At 43.5% G+C, this 15,000-nt stretch overlaps 1 protein-coding gene across 1 annotated transcript; it reads right to left on the bottom strand.

The window, feature by feature from the left end:
• Nucleotides 1-754: 754 nt before the first annotated feature.
• LOC138896522 (ATP synthase protein MI25-like) lies at nt 755-2,011 on the bottom strand. Its single transcript, XM_070181682.1, has 3 exons — nt 1,607-2,011; nt 1,495-1,519; nt 755-1,408 (listed from the first exon to the last, which is right to left on the bottom strand). The coding sequence occupies exons 1-3, from the start codon at nt 1,872-1,874 to the stop codon at nt 817-819; spliced, it is 885 nt and encodes a 294-aa protein (XP_070037783.1). The 5' UTR covers nt 1,875-2,011; the 3' UTR covers nt 755-816.
• Between the last annotated feature and the right edge of the window lie 12,989 nt (nt 2,012-15,000).

Raw genomic sequence — 15,000 nt, 5'->3', positions numbered from 1 at the left:
CTTCCTCTTACGTATTACAATTAAGGTGCTTTTCATGCTGCCTTTAGCGGAAAACGGACTTAATGGACAAATAAGGGATAGGCAAGAATCTGTTCTTGAACTCTAGAGAACAGGCGGAAAGAGGTTCATCAGAGCGATAGGGAAAGCTTATAGAGGGGTGGTCTTACTACGACAAGTGAAGCCAGGGTTCCCTTTGTTCGGTGTCCGGGGAAGAGAAAGGAATCTATTCGGGAAGCGCTTACCAGCCCCTTTACCGATACCAAGGGGAAGCAGGAATTAGACCAATAGGGCACTGCTCTCCGCCTGTCGTAACAACAACAAAAGTCCATACCGGAATTTCATTACCTTATTCCTTAAACCCTAAAACGGAGACATTGGTACAAGAGGAGGCTCGAGAGACCTCGAGCGTAATATACGCTACCATCGGAGAGACTTTAGCCACATCTTAACCCATGGTTGAAGAATGAGGCGATCAAGAAAGTCGTGGGCCTCGTAGTACCCGCATACGACAGCTCTGTGGAGCTTTTCGGGTCGAAAACCTGTTCGACGTCAGAACCGATCTCAAAACCCTAATATCACCCTCTGAAGAGAAAGGACTTTCTCTATATCTATATCTATGCAACTAGTTCTTTCACTTGCTTCCAAATCCATCCATCTTACTTACTCAAAAGCTTTGAATATTCTACTCGAAATCTTGCTTCTAGCTTTGGGCACCTCTGACATAAACAGAAATAGCGTATATACAAGGCTAGCCTTTTCTCTCAAGCGTCTTGGTATTGGATCCGCTCTTCTGTTAACATGAACATGAATTAGATTCTATTCTAATTCTTTATTCTTAAGAGAATCCCCCACCCGAACCATTCTTAAGACCACCAAGCTCTCTCGAATGAATTCGACTCTTTCTGCTTTCGAGCTACACCGGGGGCAAAATCTTTTCCCCACTAAGACGTGCATCTTTATGGCTATATCGTCCTGAAGACGGATGCGACGGGAAGAAGTGGCATTTGGAAGTGTTGCTGACTTAACATTTAGGTTTCGGCATAACAAAGCTTGCACTGTCTTTTCGCACTTAGGCGCACAGCGTGCCATTGGTAATGATTCTACTACGGTGCCACAAATTCGCAAGCTGATCCTAAGTAATCGTTGTTGTTCATTGGATTCCGGAGGAACTACTTCGTTAGGATTGGGGAATTGCTGCGATTCTTCCTGAATAGCCTGGATTCTCCCGTCGAGAGTCACTTTGAAAGTATTACCTAAACTCTTCCGACTGAATATGATAAAGCCTATAAAACATAGAGCTACTATCATTTCTTCATTATAAATTGAGATCTTCTTCGAACTTGATGCACAAATAGATAGAATAGCAGCAAATAGCATCTTTCTAGCCTGCATATTCGTGGAACTCAATCTCATTTAGAAAGCCTGATCTCTATCTTTCAGCAACTGAACGGGAAGTGGTTTAAGAATAAGAAAGGACTTTAGAATCGGATGCGCTCGCCCAGCGAGAAAGGCCCTGACCCTGCCAACCAAGTATCAAAAAGAAAGAAGAGAAAGAAAGGAGAAGAGAACTTCGTATTTTGGTAACTCTCTAGGAGTCATCTTTAACCTTGAATGCTATTAATAGATTCTACAGCAATAGTCCCTCGGACTCGGAAAGTAATAACGAAAATAGCTAACCCAATAGCAGATTCCGCAGCTGCCACCGTTGGAACCAATGAAGCAAATGATTGACCCATCATATCATCCGAAGAAACAGAAAATACCAAAAAGTTCGAATTCACAGCTAATAACATTGATTCAATTGGCATTGACATAATAGGAATATTTCGTCTATTAAGGAGGATTCCCCGAATACCTGAAATAGAGATAATCATAGAAAATGTGAAATATTTGATAGGATCCACTTCGGGAACGTAGAATGTAAGTGAAATTCAAATGTGAAACAATACGTCACCTCTTCTACTTGAAATATCCTTCAATTATTGAAGAAATATGATTTTTTATACTCATGTTTCCCTTCCCATCCTGCTCTGCCGATTGTTGTGCTCGTGTCACCCAAACCCTCAAGTGCCGTAAATTTGCCCTGGGGACATTGGGTTTGTTGGCATTATAGGCAGCTTTGCTGGCGAAGCGGTTAATAATAATTTCGACCATCTCACTTGGTGATGGAAGTTCACCCAAGTTGCGGTGCCACAATCTTCTAACTAGTCGTGCCTTCTCCGATTCAATCAGAGGGCTAATCTGTTCGGCCAAGCGATCTTTTTGTTCTTTAATCTTGGCCAATTCAAGTTGATCCAAGGCTCTTTCGATCTCGGACCGATCCCCTGGATCTTCTTCAGCCGCGGGAAGACTTGGTTCTGTCGAAGAGCTAACACCCCTTCCAGCGTCTCCGCCGTAAAGAGGAATGTCCTCCATTAAAGAAAGCAACCAATCGAGGGAATCGAGAAATGGAATGGTCCAAGTAAAGAAAAAGTTCATAAGAAAGGAAGCAATGAAAAGTACTACCAAACTCTTGAAAAATCTATGAAAAATCGAAGAGAGACGACGAAGGATATTCATGATATTTCGAGTGTGATCAGACAACCAAAAATCAAACAATAACAGAGCTACTACGATTGCGAAAACCATCGCATAGCTATTCGGAGTTGCACTCAGAGACTTACGATTCCTCGAACTCGCTGAACACTTTCTATATCTATCTGTCTTCATAGAATTTCCGCTATTTGTCTTGAGTTAGACAAGCACAGGCCTATCTTAGCTCCCGGTGACCTGCTTTGGGAGACCTTTTCGAACCGCAGCATGGGGAATGTCCTCTCTCTGGCTAGACTCTATTGGTCTGAGGATGCCCTTTCTTTACTAGAGGAGGAGGAAAGAAGACACTTACATACGTAATTCTAGAGGTGAACCAGCTTGGTCGGTAGAATTTTTTTTAATCTAGCAAAAGGAAGGAAATGATGCTTTTCTTATGGCAATCCATAAGTAAGAAATAGAATGAGGAAGAGAGAGGACCCCTCGGAATGGTATGTGGGCCTTCCTCAAGCCTATGACTCAACCTTTGTTCTTGTGCAAAAGCGTCCTCCCCTTCCTTCCTCTTTTTCGAGCTCACTAAGGCAAGCGGCGCCCCATTTGTGTCTGTCTGCGATCGTGCCTAGCTGGGCAGTTCATCAGGAGCTGGTATCTGGGACCAAGCACTAAGCACTCTTGATTTTCTTTTTCAATTGATTTTTAAGAGGATTGGCAAATCTCACTGTGCCTAACACATCTAATTGGAAGTGGAATGAAGATAATGCGCTTTACTCTTTCATTTGTAGCTGGATTACCCCTGGGCTAGCTTAACTTGAATCTGTTCTCTTTAGTTTTTCACTAAGCCTCATCTGAGTGCTATATACATAGCTCCTTGATTACTTATCAAATAAAATGAACATTCTTTAAGAACTTTTTCTCCCGATCTTATTAGCTTAGTAGCATGGAAGTCACAATAGTTCTAGTAGAGTAAGCTAGAAGATGACCAATCCCGTCCCATTGGTGTCGAGTCCGTTGTGAGAGGCGCTTAAAAGGCCGTTAAGGCATTAGACTCAGGGGTGAACCCACAGGGGAGGGGAGAGGTTGCTTCCTAAAAAGAACTGGGGTTGGCTCCTTGCCTTTGATTCCTTACCCATAGCATAAGATAAAGAAAGGGTGCGTGCTTCAACATCTAAGTTTCACACAAGGAACCTCCTGCTCTTAAGGATAAACTCCTCAATAGTTCCACCCCTCCCCTCTAAGGGGAGACAAGGGAACATAATGGCCCACCATCACAGGGAATCTCATAGCCCCGAGCTCCGTAGTAAGGCACATGTTCGAAAAAGGTGACATGTCGAGAAAGGTGGAATCGTCGTGTAGAAGGATCATTAACACTTGTAGCCCTTTTGAGAGAGGGGTACCCCAACCTCACTCAAGAAAACACATAGAGTGAGATGTAGGGCTCAGTTTGTCTTGTGCAGGAGATGGAATTTTAACAAAGCACGTGCATCCGAATACTCTGAGGTTTGAATAGTCATCTCTTTGAAAGAGAGTAAAACGCCCAAAGATAAGGTGTAGAGGAGATCGCTCACCAATAATAGGAGCCATCGTCTTCTTACTCAGATAAGCGGCCATCATTAAATTGGCTTTACTAGGGATCCTATAATAGGGAACTTTCATTCCCAGTAGAAGTCCTCGGGCAACTTGCCTAATACTAATAAATAAGGGGAAGGCCCAACATTTTATATAAGTATAAGGAAGGCGCTAGTTCGCGCCCAACCTATACAAGGGCTTTCCACCTCCATTTGGTCGTCCTGCTACGATGTAGCTGCAGTCGTCCCAAGGCAGCAGGATGTATGGTATAGGGCCCCCTATTTTATCTCCCTTAAAGTCCTTTATGGATTTCGAGTCGGGAATAGAGCAGTGGCTTATTCGGCACTATATCACAATTCATTCTCGGGCATAGTTGTTCATGAAAGGTGGCATGGGACATCTGTCAGCGGCGGGAGTCTTACATCCGAGCGAGAGGTCAGACCAATCCTATTCATCCTGGTCTGATCCGAATAGATCTTGTTGAATGAATTGATCCATTGTTGTATGCCCTACTTCTTAGTAAATTTCTTCCTACTCGGACCCGCCGTACTTCCTTTGACTACTCCTGAGATATAGTGGAAACATTTTGTTATGGTGGAGAGTGGGGAGTGAAAAGACCAATGCAGCAGAGAACGACTGCATGAATCGGAATCCACTTATTAAGACAGACGACCGAGAAAGAAAGGCTCCGCGTTCGAACATTGGTTGATCTTAGCTTAGCGTGCTAGCCGCTGCTTCATTTCGTATAGTGATAACGCTTTCTCTTTCTTAGCGCTCCGCCCCCCTTGTATAGTAAGGGCTACTTTGGTTGCGCGGCTTTCTCTTATAGGGTGACTTGACTCAGCTTGACCTACTTGACTCAGCGGTTAGAGTATCGCTTTCATACGGCGAGAGTCATTGGTTCAAATCCAATAGTAGGTAAAACCGACCGAAACCCCTGCTTTTGCCAGCATGACAGCAAGCACGGACTGGCAGCAAGGAGTCAATTGAATGATCAAAGCATCGGTTGCTTCCACCTGTGGCCTTCTTCGACCGCCTTGACACCTTAATATCAAGGAACCCCCCCTATTCCACAAGTAGGTGGAGACCTGGAGGGTCGGAAACCCCAACGGGAAACCTTTCACCGCGCCACACGATTCTTTCGCGAAGCGCTCTTTCCACTCCTGCCCCCGCAAGCAAAGAGGTTTCAAGATACCAGGCGACCAAGTGAAAAAAAAAAGCTCCGAGCAAATCTTCTAGAGAGCGTACCCTTAGTTTCGACTCTTTCTCTATTCTAAAAATAGAAAAAAGAAAAAGAAGCCAATTTTTTTTCTATGGACCCCTTCCACCAGATTACTTTACTGACTGTAATTCATTCAAAAAGAGTAAAGGAACTGGTTTAACAAAAGGGCTCTCAAAAGTGATCTGATACCTTCTTCCCTTGGTCTGGGAGGTAGGTTATGTAGGCGACAACTGTTCATAGGTTGCTCGATCAGGCCAAATAACCGATTTTTAGTATGCCTGAGATTGCCATAAGACCTTCTCCCTCTCGTCCTATTGTGGTAAGTTAACCGTAAAGTCTTGGAAGTTAGGGTTTTGCAATCATTCCAATCCCTCTAGTCTTGGCAGTTTCATTAAGCCATTCTGCTATCATTCTAGTTGTTAGTGAAGTGACTGCCTGATGTTCGATCGTGTAACTGGCACCGCAGCCAATGAATGTCCTCAACTCGGAGAAAGGGAATAAGAATGATTATCAGCATGTAAAAAAAACCTTGGGTCATTGGAGACCATTACTTTACGATCCGTCGTTGGACTCAGGGGTTTATCTCATCTGAAGCTACCATTTACTCGGTGGCACTTGAATTGGAAGTTGGTAACTAAGTGAGAAAATGGCTCTAATGAAACTAACTGTATTTCAGCTCGCGCATACAAAGAATCATTCTATCCTTTCGTCCCTCGCTGCCTTAAGGCACGCCTTTACTCCCAAGACCGGATTCATTCACAACAGCTTCTCCTTCCCTTGCTTCCCCGTTCTTCTCGAATATCATATATTTTAACTATACTGTAAAAGCCTTAAGTAGGGCTCCTATAGCTCTTACCATCAAATAGACTCTCTCCGCTGTACTGAATAGTCTTTCTATCTCCCCTTTCCCTGGGGTTTTTGAAGGAGTTGCTATTGTTGTTTCTTTCCAGCCCGTTCCATTTACCGGGGGCCCAGTTGCTGTCCTAAGGGGGGCATCATCAATTCTTGATGCTTGAAAGCAGCTGTTCCAGACAGTTTTCTTTGAAAGCTGGGTTAGAGGGCGAAAGCCTGGTTTCCAAGTTAGTCTTCAAGCCAGAAAGTCTGCATTTCCTCTTAGTGTGAGAAAGCCAGGTCGAGATCTAGTTCTATTTATCAATCAAAGAGTTAGAAAGCTAGCTTTAAGCAGGCCAGTCTAAGTTTGACTTTGTCGCTGGGATTCCGGGGACCGGCTTCGCGAGACCATTTCGGCCTATTCATGGCTAAGCTCTATTGGGCGGACAATTACCTTTCTTTAACTAGGTGAAAGAGCAAATCAGACATTTCATTTCTTATTATAAGAAATTTTAGAGAGCGAATGAGATTGATCGAAAACATAGTCTGAATTGGATGTGTGAAGCATGCCGCCAGCTTTTCATCCTGAGCCTGGATCAAACTCTTCATGCAAGGAATAGAATACGCTCTTTTCTTTGAAGGACGTTAATCAATAGTTCAGCGAGCCTCGCTTCTTTTCTTTGGTTTTTTTTATTATTTTATTAGACTGTATGAGTATTCTTAAACGAGTGGAACGATCTAAAGAATAGCCTGCGGGAGATAGCTATGAATTTCTCTTAATTGACTTTTCCTTTCAAGCTTCAGTGTGAAAGTGAACGTAGAATGTAAGAGAAATTCAAATGTTATAACTCCAGTACGTCAGGAACCATCAGAAAAAGAAAGACTATCCTAGAATAAATTGTATAACTTGGATAAAGTATTCCCCTTGGGTCCCGTTCTCAATGAGACTCGTATATAGGGAATTAAGATAGGGAATACTTTCCTCTGTAAAAAGGATCTGCTGAGCAATAGGTTCTATGGGAGGCAGCTCAAAGTCCAAACCTGGAGTAGTTTCTTTATAAACCCGTACAAGCATTTCTACTTTGGATACGATTCTTTCTTTTAGCGTATCTATAGTCAATTGATTGAGCTTATTCCCCATATTAATGGAATTTATATTTCTGGCCTGTCCAGCCCTAAAAGCCACAAGAAGGGCGATAGACAGGGTTAACCCTAGAGATGTGATGTATTCTGAAATTAGCAAGTCCATTGCTTTGATTCATTTTCTTTTCTTTTTCCGCTCCCCCGGGAAAAGACTTGTCGGAAATCGCCGGTGGTTGGTCCGGAAAGACATGGGACTTTTTGGGCGTCAAAGTGCTTCTCTTACGATATTTCGAGTTGGATGAAAAGAGTAAAGTTACAATATCATATATGTTGTTCGAAACTATCTTACTTTGAAAGGGGGAGTCGGTGCCAACAATCGAAAAGCTATTGGGTAAGTCGTGTGGCGCATCAAATCTTTCAAGAGAAAGAAAGTGCCCTTCAGAAAGGAAGAAGAAGCGTAGAAATCAAACTCCTCGGGTGCGTCTGCGCTCAGTCTCTGTCTGACGGCCCATTACCTAAATCTCAATCTAGCTTCAAAGGGTAGCTTTCTTTCTGGTCTGACGGCCTCTTCTTCGTCTAATCATTATACTTGCAGCAAGAAAGGGGCTTTGGAAAGATAGTTCGCCAGGTCTGTCTATTTGTATACATTGGCAAGAGAAGCCTAGGTACCCATTCGCCGGAGTGAGGTTTGAAGATGCTCGAGCGAAGCGAGAGGAAGGAACAAAGTAACTCGACCGTAAGGGAGAGCATCTTCCTCCCTCGAATATTTATCTTTGTTTTTTGCTTGATTATACGGCTGTTGATTGAGTCTTTCTGTTGCAGGAGCGATATAAAGGGGTTTCCGTCTAAGTCTTCGAGTCCTCGATTCGGTCCTCTCTTGGAAGTGGGAAGTGAGGGGGCAGTGCTAGCTGTCCATCTAGTCCATTCCGTCCTGCGTTGGAAAAACCTCTACTCTACCCCTATGTTCGTATGCCCCTATGTCCGTGCAAGCAGTGGCCCCTTGGCTCTAAGCCTGATAGTGGTCTTAGTGTAAGGAAGCAAGCAACCTAAATATGGCACATGTCGCAGGGCCCCACTCGGATGACTGGTTTTGAGGCAGGCGTCTTCTAGGCTTTCACCCTCTGTCAGTCCATTGCATCAAGAGTATTGAGATTGATTGGGCCCTAGGACCCTTTTAGGAAAGCGACTGAAGAAAAGTAAGGATTGCTCTAATAAGAAGGATCTTGCTATTCTAGGAGGTGGCGTACCTGAAAGACTGACTGTTGACTTTGATCATTCGTTAGTACTAAGACTTGAATCAGTATCTCAAATAGGGCGATATCAGGCCTTCTGTGCGATATCGATCTTCTGTATATGGTAAGCGGACTGCCTTTCCCCCTTACTAAATCAAATAGGGAAATGAAAAGGGGTCGACCTTAAGTTCTAGCTTAGATAGCTTAGACTGAAGAGTTGTAGCTTTGCTTTCTGAAAGAGTCATTTTCTCGTTATTAGAGAGAAGCAGAAGCCTTAGAAGGGAGCACTCGTGGCACACTTATCAAAAGGACACTAAACTAAACTCGTACATCTCCTTAGTAGTCCCTACCGTGATACGTCTTCGCCGTGTGCGATTACTTCTCTTGTTTTTCAAGGAAAGGCCTCTATGAGTGTATAAGGCAGGATTCTAGTGGTTCGGTTCGTGTGGATGCTAACGTAGATAAAGGTCGAGCTAAGTAGAGAGTCCAGTTGCTTCCAATAGCTTCCGTCAAGCTAGTAAAATAAAAAGAATCCATTTCTGATTTCGTTTTTTAGTTTGGCTTGCTTTAGCGTTCAATGTGAAAAATTCAGTCAGTATGAGCCTGGTCCTTTCGAACCCGCTACGCCCCTGGGATATCCGTAAAATAATCTTTTAATCCTATTAGTAAACTATTAGCGTACCAAAGCTCAAGCGAGCCAGTTACACGGCCACTTCTTCCTCTATTCGATTTTTCTTCTTCCCAGGCCCGGGTAGCTTTGGCTCTTGTTGAAGCATTGCCGGAAGCTTCACTCTGTGTAAAGTAAGGACTTAGCTTTTACGGGGAAATCCCCGAATGGGGACCTTAGGAGCTTTGTTCAGCACTGACCTTTTCTAGACCGGTCAAATCAGATCCCTGCGTAGAAGTTAAGTTTCAAAGCGCTAATAATCTCCAAATATGTTGTTTCGTATTTGATTCGGGCAACTCCCGTCCCATCTTTTCACGAATAAACTGATTCTCTGCTTGCTTTTGGGGATACTAGATGAAGCCCCTGCTTGGCCCTTTACTGGCAGTCCTTTGTAATGCCCGAACCCGGGCTACTACCGATTCTAAATTCTACGGGTAACCCTTCCCATGACTACTTCTTGTCGTAAGACAGTTCGCTTACCCGATTGGCTGGGGCTTAGACAAGACTTAAAAATAATCACTAAAGGCCTGGTGAAGCTCCACCTTTCTCTCCAATTCCATCCGCTGTCTCTCTTCTCGCTACCATGTTGATAAAGAAAATTCGTATTTGAGAGAATCGTAAACAGAGGATTTTGTACAGCGCGGTGGCACCATCTATCCATGAGGAAGAGGTGTACATCCTTTAACAGTAGACTAGTTCCATAGTATGGTCAGTCACTCATGAATTCCTTCTCGAATCACTACTGGAATATAGCAACTAGAAAGAAAAGCTTTCAGCAAGTGGAAATGCGTCAAGGGCATTTCTTTCTCAATGGCAGTAGGAAAGCCTACTTGAGTAGTGCGTTGGATCTACACTTGGACAGCTTCATAGAGACTTCACATACGTAGATTGCCATGTTTATATCCGAACGAAAAGACCTTACTGATGTTTTTGTTTCCAGACTGAAATCTTTAACTATAAGAAGGGAATCGATTAAAGCCAGATTACCGCCTATGGTACACTAAGAATTTAATACTCAATGAGAAAAGGTGTTAACTAAATAGAAAAATCCCGATTTCGATCATCTTTGACGCCTCCTCCGTGCCGAGATTCAGTCGCACCATATCTGGTTCTTGGTAATGCCATCTGTCCTTTTGCACCTCATCCGCCGTCTCCAATAAAATAAAAACTTGTCTAAAGACTAGATGCTGTAGGGTACGTCTTAAAAGTGCTCCTCCACTACGTCGTGCCTTACGTCAAGAGGTGGTCGTGGCTTCGCTCCTGCGACCGAACCGAATCTGTGTAATCAAGTTTCATGCTCGAGCTCTAGGAGAATGGTGATCCCGTGGAAAAGGAAAATCGACAAGGAAGATATGAAGTCAACGGCAAAATTACTCTTCATTCGTTGTATGGACCTCAACTGGCTCTACCTGAGAACATAACGAAAGAAATTTATATATATATAAGATGATCCGTGATTTCACGACACTCTGAAGAATCATGACAGATTTGTTCGGGAGGAAAAAAAGAAGGATTCGAGGTTGGTTGAGATGCTCCTTCTGTGGCTGATAATGGGGAGCGGCAGCTGGACAGATCGATTTGGATATGGAGGTCTTATCCGGTCGATGGACGTCTCATTTGATCCTGGTTTTGTCAATGATGGAGATTCAGAGATAGGGACAGGTACTAGGGGGGAAAACTAGTGGAGTTATTGCTTTCAAGGTTCTTACGCATTGGAACAAATGAAGTGAAGTTTTTCAAAAGACCTTAGCTAAAGATGGAGAGTTCGGGTCCGCTTCCCCTTACTAATGGAAATGATGAACGGATAGACTCCGTAGCCCTGGGATCAATAAGGGGGAACAAAGAGATTGAGTAGTTGGTGGGACCGATGAAATAGGAAAGATGGCTGACACCGAAACGAGGGAACTATTTGGTGCCCTTTCGCCTTCTATAGCAATTCCTTGCATTTGACCTGAAGAAATATGGGATTGATTGACTGAATGAGATGGTATCCACTTCACCAGTTGGTGTTCTTTGGCGAAGGGAAACTACGAATCGGATCAGAATCCGCTCATTAGCTACTAGGTTCAGAGGGCTAAAGAGAAGGTGGGGATTGCCTTTTCTTTTTTCAGAAGATGGGGATCATTGGATTGATTGGCTCTTTTATCCCCGAGGTTTTATGGCAAGCTCGAGCCTAGCTCCCAGGCATTGGATATGGAAATGCAGGAGAGGTGGTCGAATTAGATTGGTGGTTCGTGATTGGGCCCGGGATCGGGGGTGAGAGCGTTAGAGCCAGCCTCTTTGTTTCGATCGGAAAGAAGACTTGGAGACATTGAAAGATATGGCTTAGATCAACAGCTGATCTGCGACAGCAGAGATAAAAGTTTAAATGAAATTCGAAAAGTTCAGGTGATTTGCAAACATTCCACCTCAAGTCAATCAATAGTAAGCTGAGACGGCACGGGTCTTTCTTTTAGGTCTTTCCTTACCAGCAAATAAGGGAATTCAAGATCGGGGACATCTGCTAGAGCTCGCAATTGACATTTCTCACTAAGTTTTTAGGAGATTCCCGAGAGTTCGACTGACTAAGAGGCTTTCACCGAGGTCTATTTTTTACTTTTGGTGGTAACAACAGAGTGATCCTCTAAGGTTTACGTCCTAGCAACTAGGAAAAGGAGTAAGCAAGAAATCTCGGTATCTCTATCGAAAGAATCTACTTCAAGCATTGCCTTAAAAGCTTCAATCTCTTCCTCTGAAACGAAACTAGAGTTCGAGTACCTGCTGCTTCAACCTCAACCCCTGGTGCAAGTGACGATTCCCCTTTCTCACGACGCTGCGCGCCTTGTTTTTAAGGCGATTCCCTTCACAGGCACCCGGCTTGAATGTGTTAAGCACGGGGTAGAATGCGTTAAGCATAAAATACCCGATTCGACGTTTCCAGAAAGAAGGGCTCCCAGAGGGTAAGTTCCAATGGGGTTCCAAGATCTCCTTACCAGCTATAAACCAGAGATTTTTACTCCCTTTCACAGTTCTGATTAAAGGGCTTGGGACCGTGGTAATGCAGTCTTCGATAAGAGCTGTATTCTCTTGCCCCAGGGGAACCCCTAAGGTAAGAAGCAAGAACTCATTCTAATCGTGAGATTCTTCTAGCTGAGATCTCAGTCTATCTCTTTCTCTACTGAAGATCTAGCCTTCTTTTGTTCACCGACCCCGAACTAGCTTTCTCTGATGCTAAAGCTTCCTTTCAAAAAAGTGCACAGTCGCCTCCTTTGCGGGGGAAAGATCCTTGTTCCTCCTTTCACTTCCTTTCTCCAACTCTGACTGCATACCTTCTGTAAACCCCCTAATTTCCTTCTTGAATTCCTTTACCTGGTTCTTTAAACTTGGAATTTACTCTCTTGCTCTAGGGCTGCTATCTTCTGGCTCCTGCTAGAGTCATACTACTCTCTCTTTATGAACTATATGAGGCAGGGGGGGCGGAAAGGAGGGCAAGGCGGGGACAGGACTTGAACCTGCAATCTTCAGGGATGCCGCCTGATGAGTTAACCAGTTACTCTACTCCGCAGTATCCCAACCATATAGTTGAAGGCCCTCGCAATAGCTTATGAGCACGACTAGTCCATTGCAAACCTTCGCCTTTCTATCCCTATGCGTGGATATATACACCATGTATTGAAATTTACTCTGCTAATGCTAAACTCAATAGAATGGAAGCAAGGAATACACTTGCCCCTTTTGTTCTGCTTATAGATCCTAAAGGGTCAAAGGGCGGTTCCTTTATGATTTCCTTGACTTCCTTATTAAGAGGTTCTCCGCAATCGCAGGGAGATAGTACTTGCGGGTGACTGCTACATATATTATGTATATAGGTATCGCGAGCAACCTGACAAAGAAGATCGGGATTGGGAGAAATGCAAATGCTAGTTGAATTAAAAAGAAGTATCTCTGGCGCCAATGCCCACCAGATTGCAAACCCTAGCATACAGCATAAAAGTAAAACGAATCGATGATCTCTGCAATAGGAATAGCGGATTGCGTGCTTTATTTCTATTTCTTTTATTCGGGAAGATCTTTTGATTAGATTTGTTAAACCCCCTCTTTCGGGCGATCTAATGCGAAAACGACGACGACCCCATCGGTATGGGGCAGGAAGTTCTCTGCTGTCTGGCACATAAGGAACCCAAGGATGACCAAATTTATTTCTCCCGAAAATCAAATTGCAATCATTATAACAGATATAATGATAGGTGTCCCATCTAAGCAGATATTTTATGTATCTCTCTAGATGACCCCCTTCTTTTTGATGCGCCCAAAAACGAATATTTTTACTTTCCAATATTTCCTTATCGATAACGGAAGCCGACTCCCTTAAAAATGGCTTTACCCAGACAGGGCTAGAAATCTTAGGAATGGGGGGTGAAGCATTATTGGATGTTGAAGGTGCCTCTGATGTTGATGCTACCTCTGATGGTGCCTCTGGTGTTGATGATGGAATACATCTTTCTGATCTTCGATATTTTCGTACCAGTGGTTCCCCTGTCATGATCTTTAAAAAAAGTGGAAATAGATATAGAAGGGCTAACATCATCATCATTCTTGGTATATATTTATAGAATGGCTAGGTACTATACCTAGCGTTAGAAAGACTGCAAGCATCACACCCAAACCAACTCTATGAGAGAGATCTTTGTTCTCGCCAACAGCAAGATCGATCTGAGAAAATGGTAAGACATGCTCAAAGGCATACTCAACTGCTGCAGTAAGGTCGTATCCTTCAAGAAAAGTTATCTTATTATAGAGAGGAGAAGTGTAACTAGTATTTAAAAAGACATCATACGACTCTATAGGAGCGAAGGACTCATGAGTGGGGCGCTCATGAGGCAGCCCCTGACAAAAGCTGTACCAGATGATACAACCAACACCCAAGATCACCGAAACAATGAAACGCCCATAAAATCCATTCATATTGGTCATGACTTCCACTAAGGTCGCGGGTAGAGTTATTCTCGTCGATGGCCACACCATGCAAACCGACCCCGCTACGGCTTAAATCGTAAACCATATGGGGAGAGAGAGAGGACCCTCTATAAACTAAAGAAAGAAAATTCCATAGTTTTTCTAATCGTACAACTGATTGTGGAAGCAGATATTCATCTATATGGAACTGACTCATTCCTGGAAAAAAGCGATAACCAATCGCGATAAACCTATCATTAATATCCTCCTCCTGCTGCGATAATGATTCAATAAATGGGTATTGGCGATAGTCTTCTATAAATGGTTCACGTAATGCCTCTGCTTTGCACAAAAATGATTGTCTTAAATTGACTAGAAAACTATGAAAGAGACTACTATCACCATATAATAAACGAGATAGACGACTAATAAAACCTCCTATCTCATGACGTTTACCAGTATTATTAAAAGAAAGACTTTCGAACTCTTCACCTACAGAAAAGGCTTGGAAGTTTTCAACGCCTTTCAATAGGTTCATCCCTAAAAAGTAGATTATTTCGATAGAGATACCGAGATTTCTTGCTTACCTACCTTCTGCCCTTATGAATGCCGGATCGTGAGGATCTTACTTTATCGAAGCCAAACCTTACGCTCAATAGACTCTCCCCCTACCTGAGTCAACTTGCTTATTAGCCGCCCTTCCTTGGACAGCAGCTTGCAACAGCCGATTAGGAGTACTTGCTTTCCCACATGGACAGATTAAGCACCATAGTACGCTCTTCTTTCTTGGATGATGTTGGGAACGGTTTCCGAGACTTGAGCGACTATTTCCTCTATCTATTTTGCTATTCCGCATAGCGGAGACTTTCTAGTAGAAAGACTTCGTTCAGTGAGAACCCCAGTATTCAAGACTTGGCAAGATTGGCTTCTCCGTG

This window comes from Nicotiana tomentosiformis, chromosome 7 (genome assembly GCF_000390325.3).
Source record: "Nicotiana tomentosiformis chromosome 7, ASM39032v3, whole genome shotgun sequence".
NCBI lineage: Eukaryota > Viridiplantae > Streptophyta > Magnoliopsida > Solanales > Solanaceae > Nicotiana > Nicotiana tomentosiformis.
Note: the sequence above shows the minus strand (reverse complement) of the source record. Positions and strands in the feature narration are given on the sequence as shown.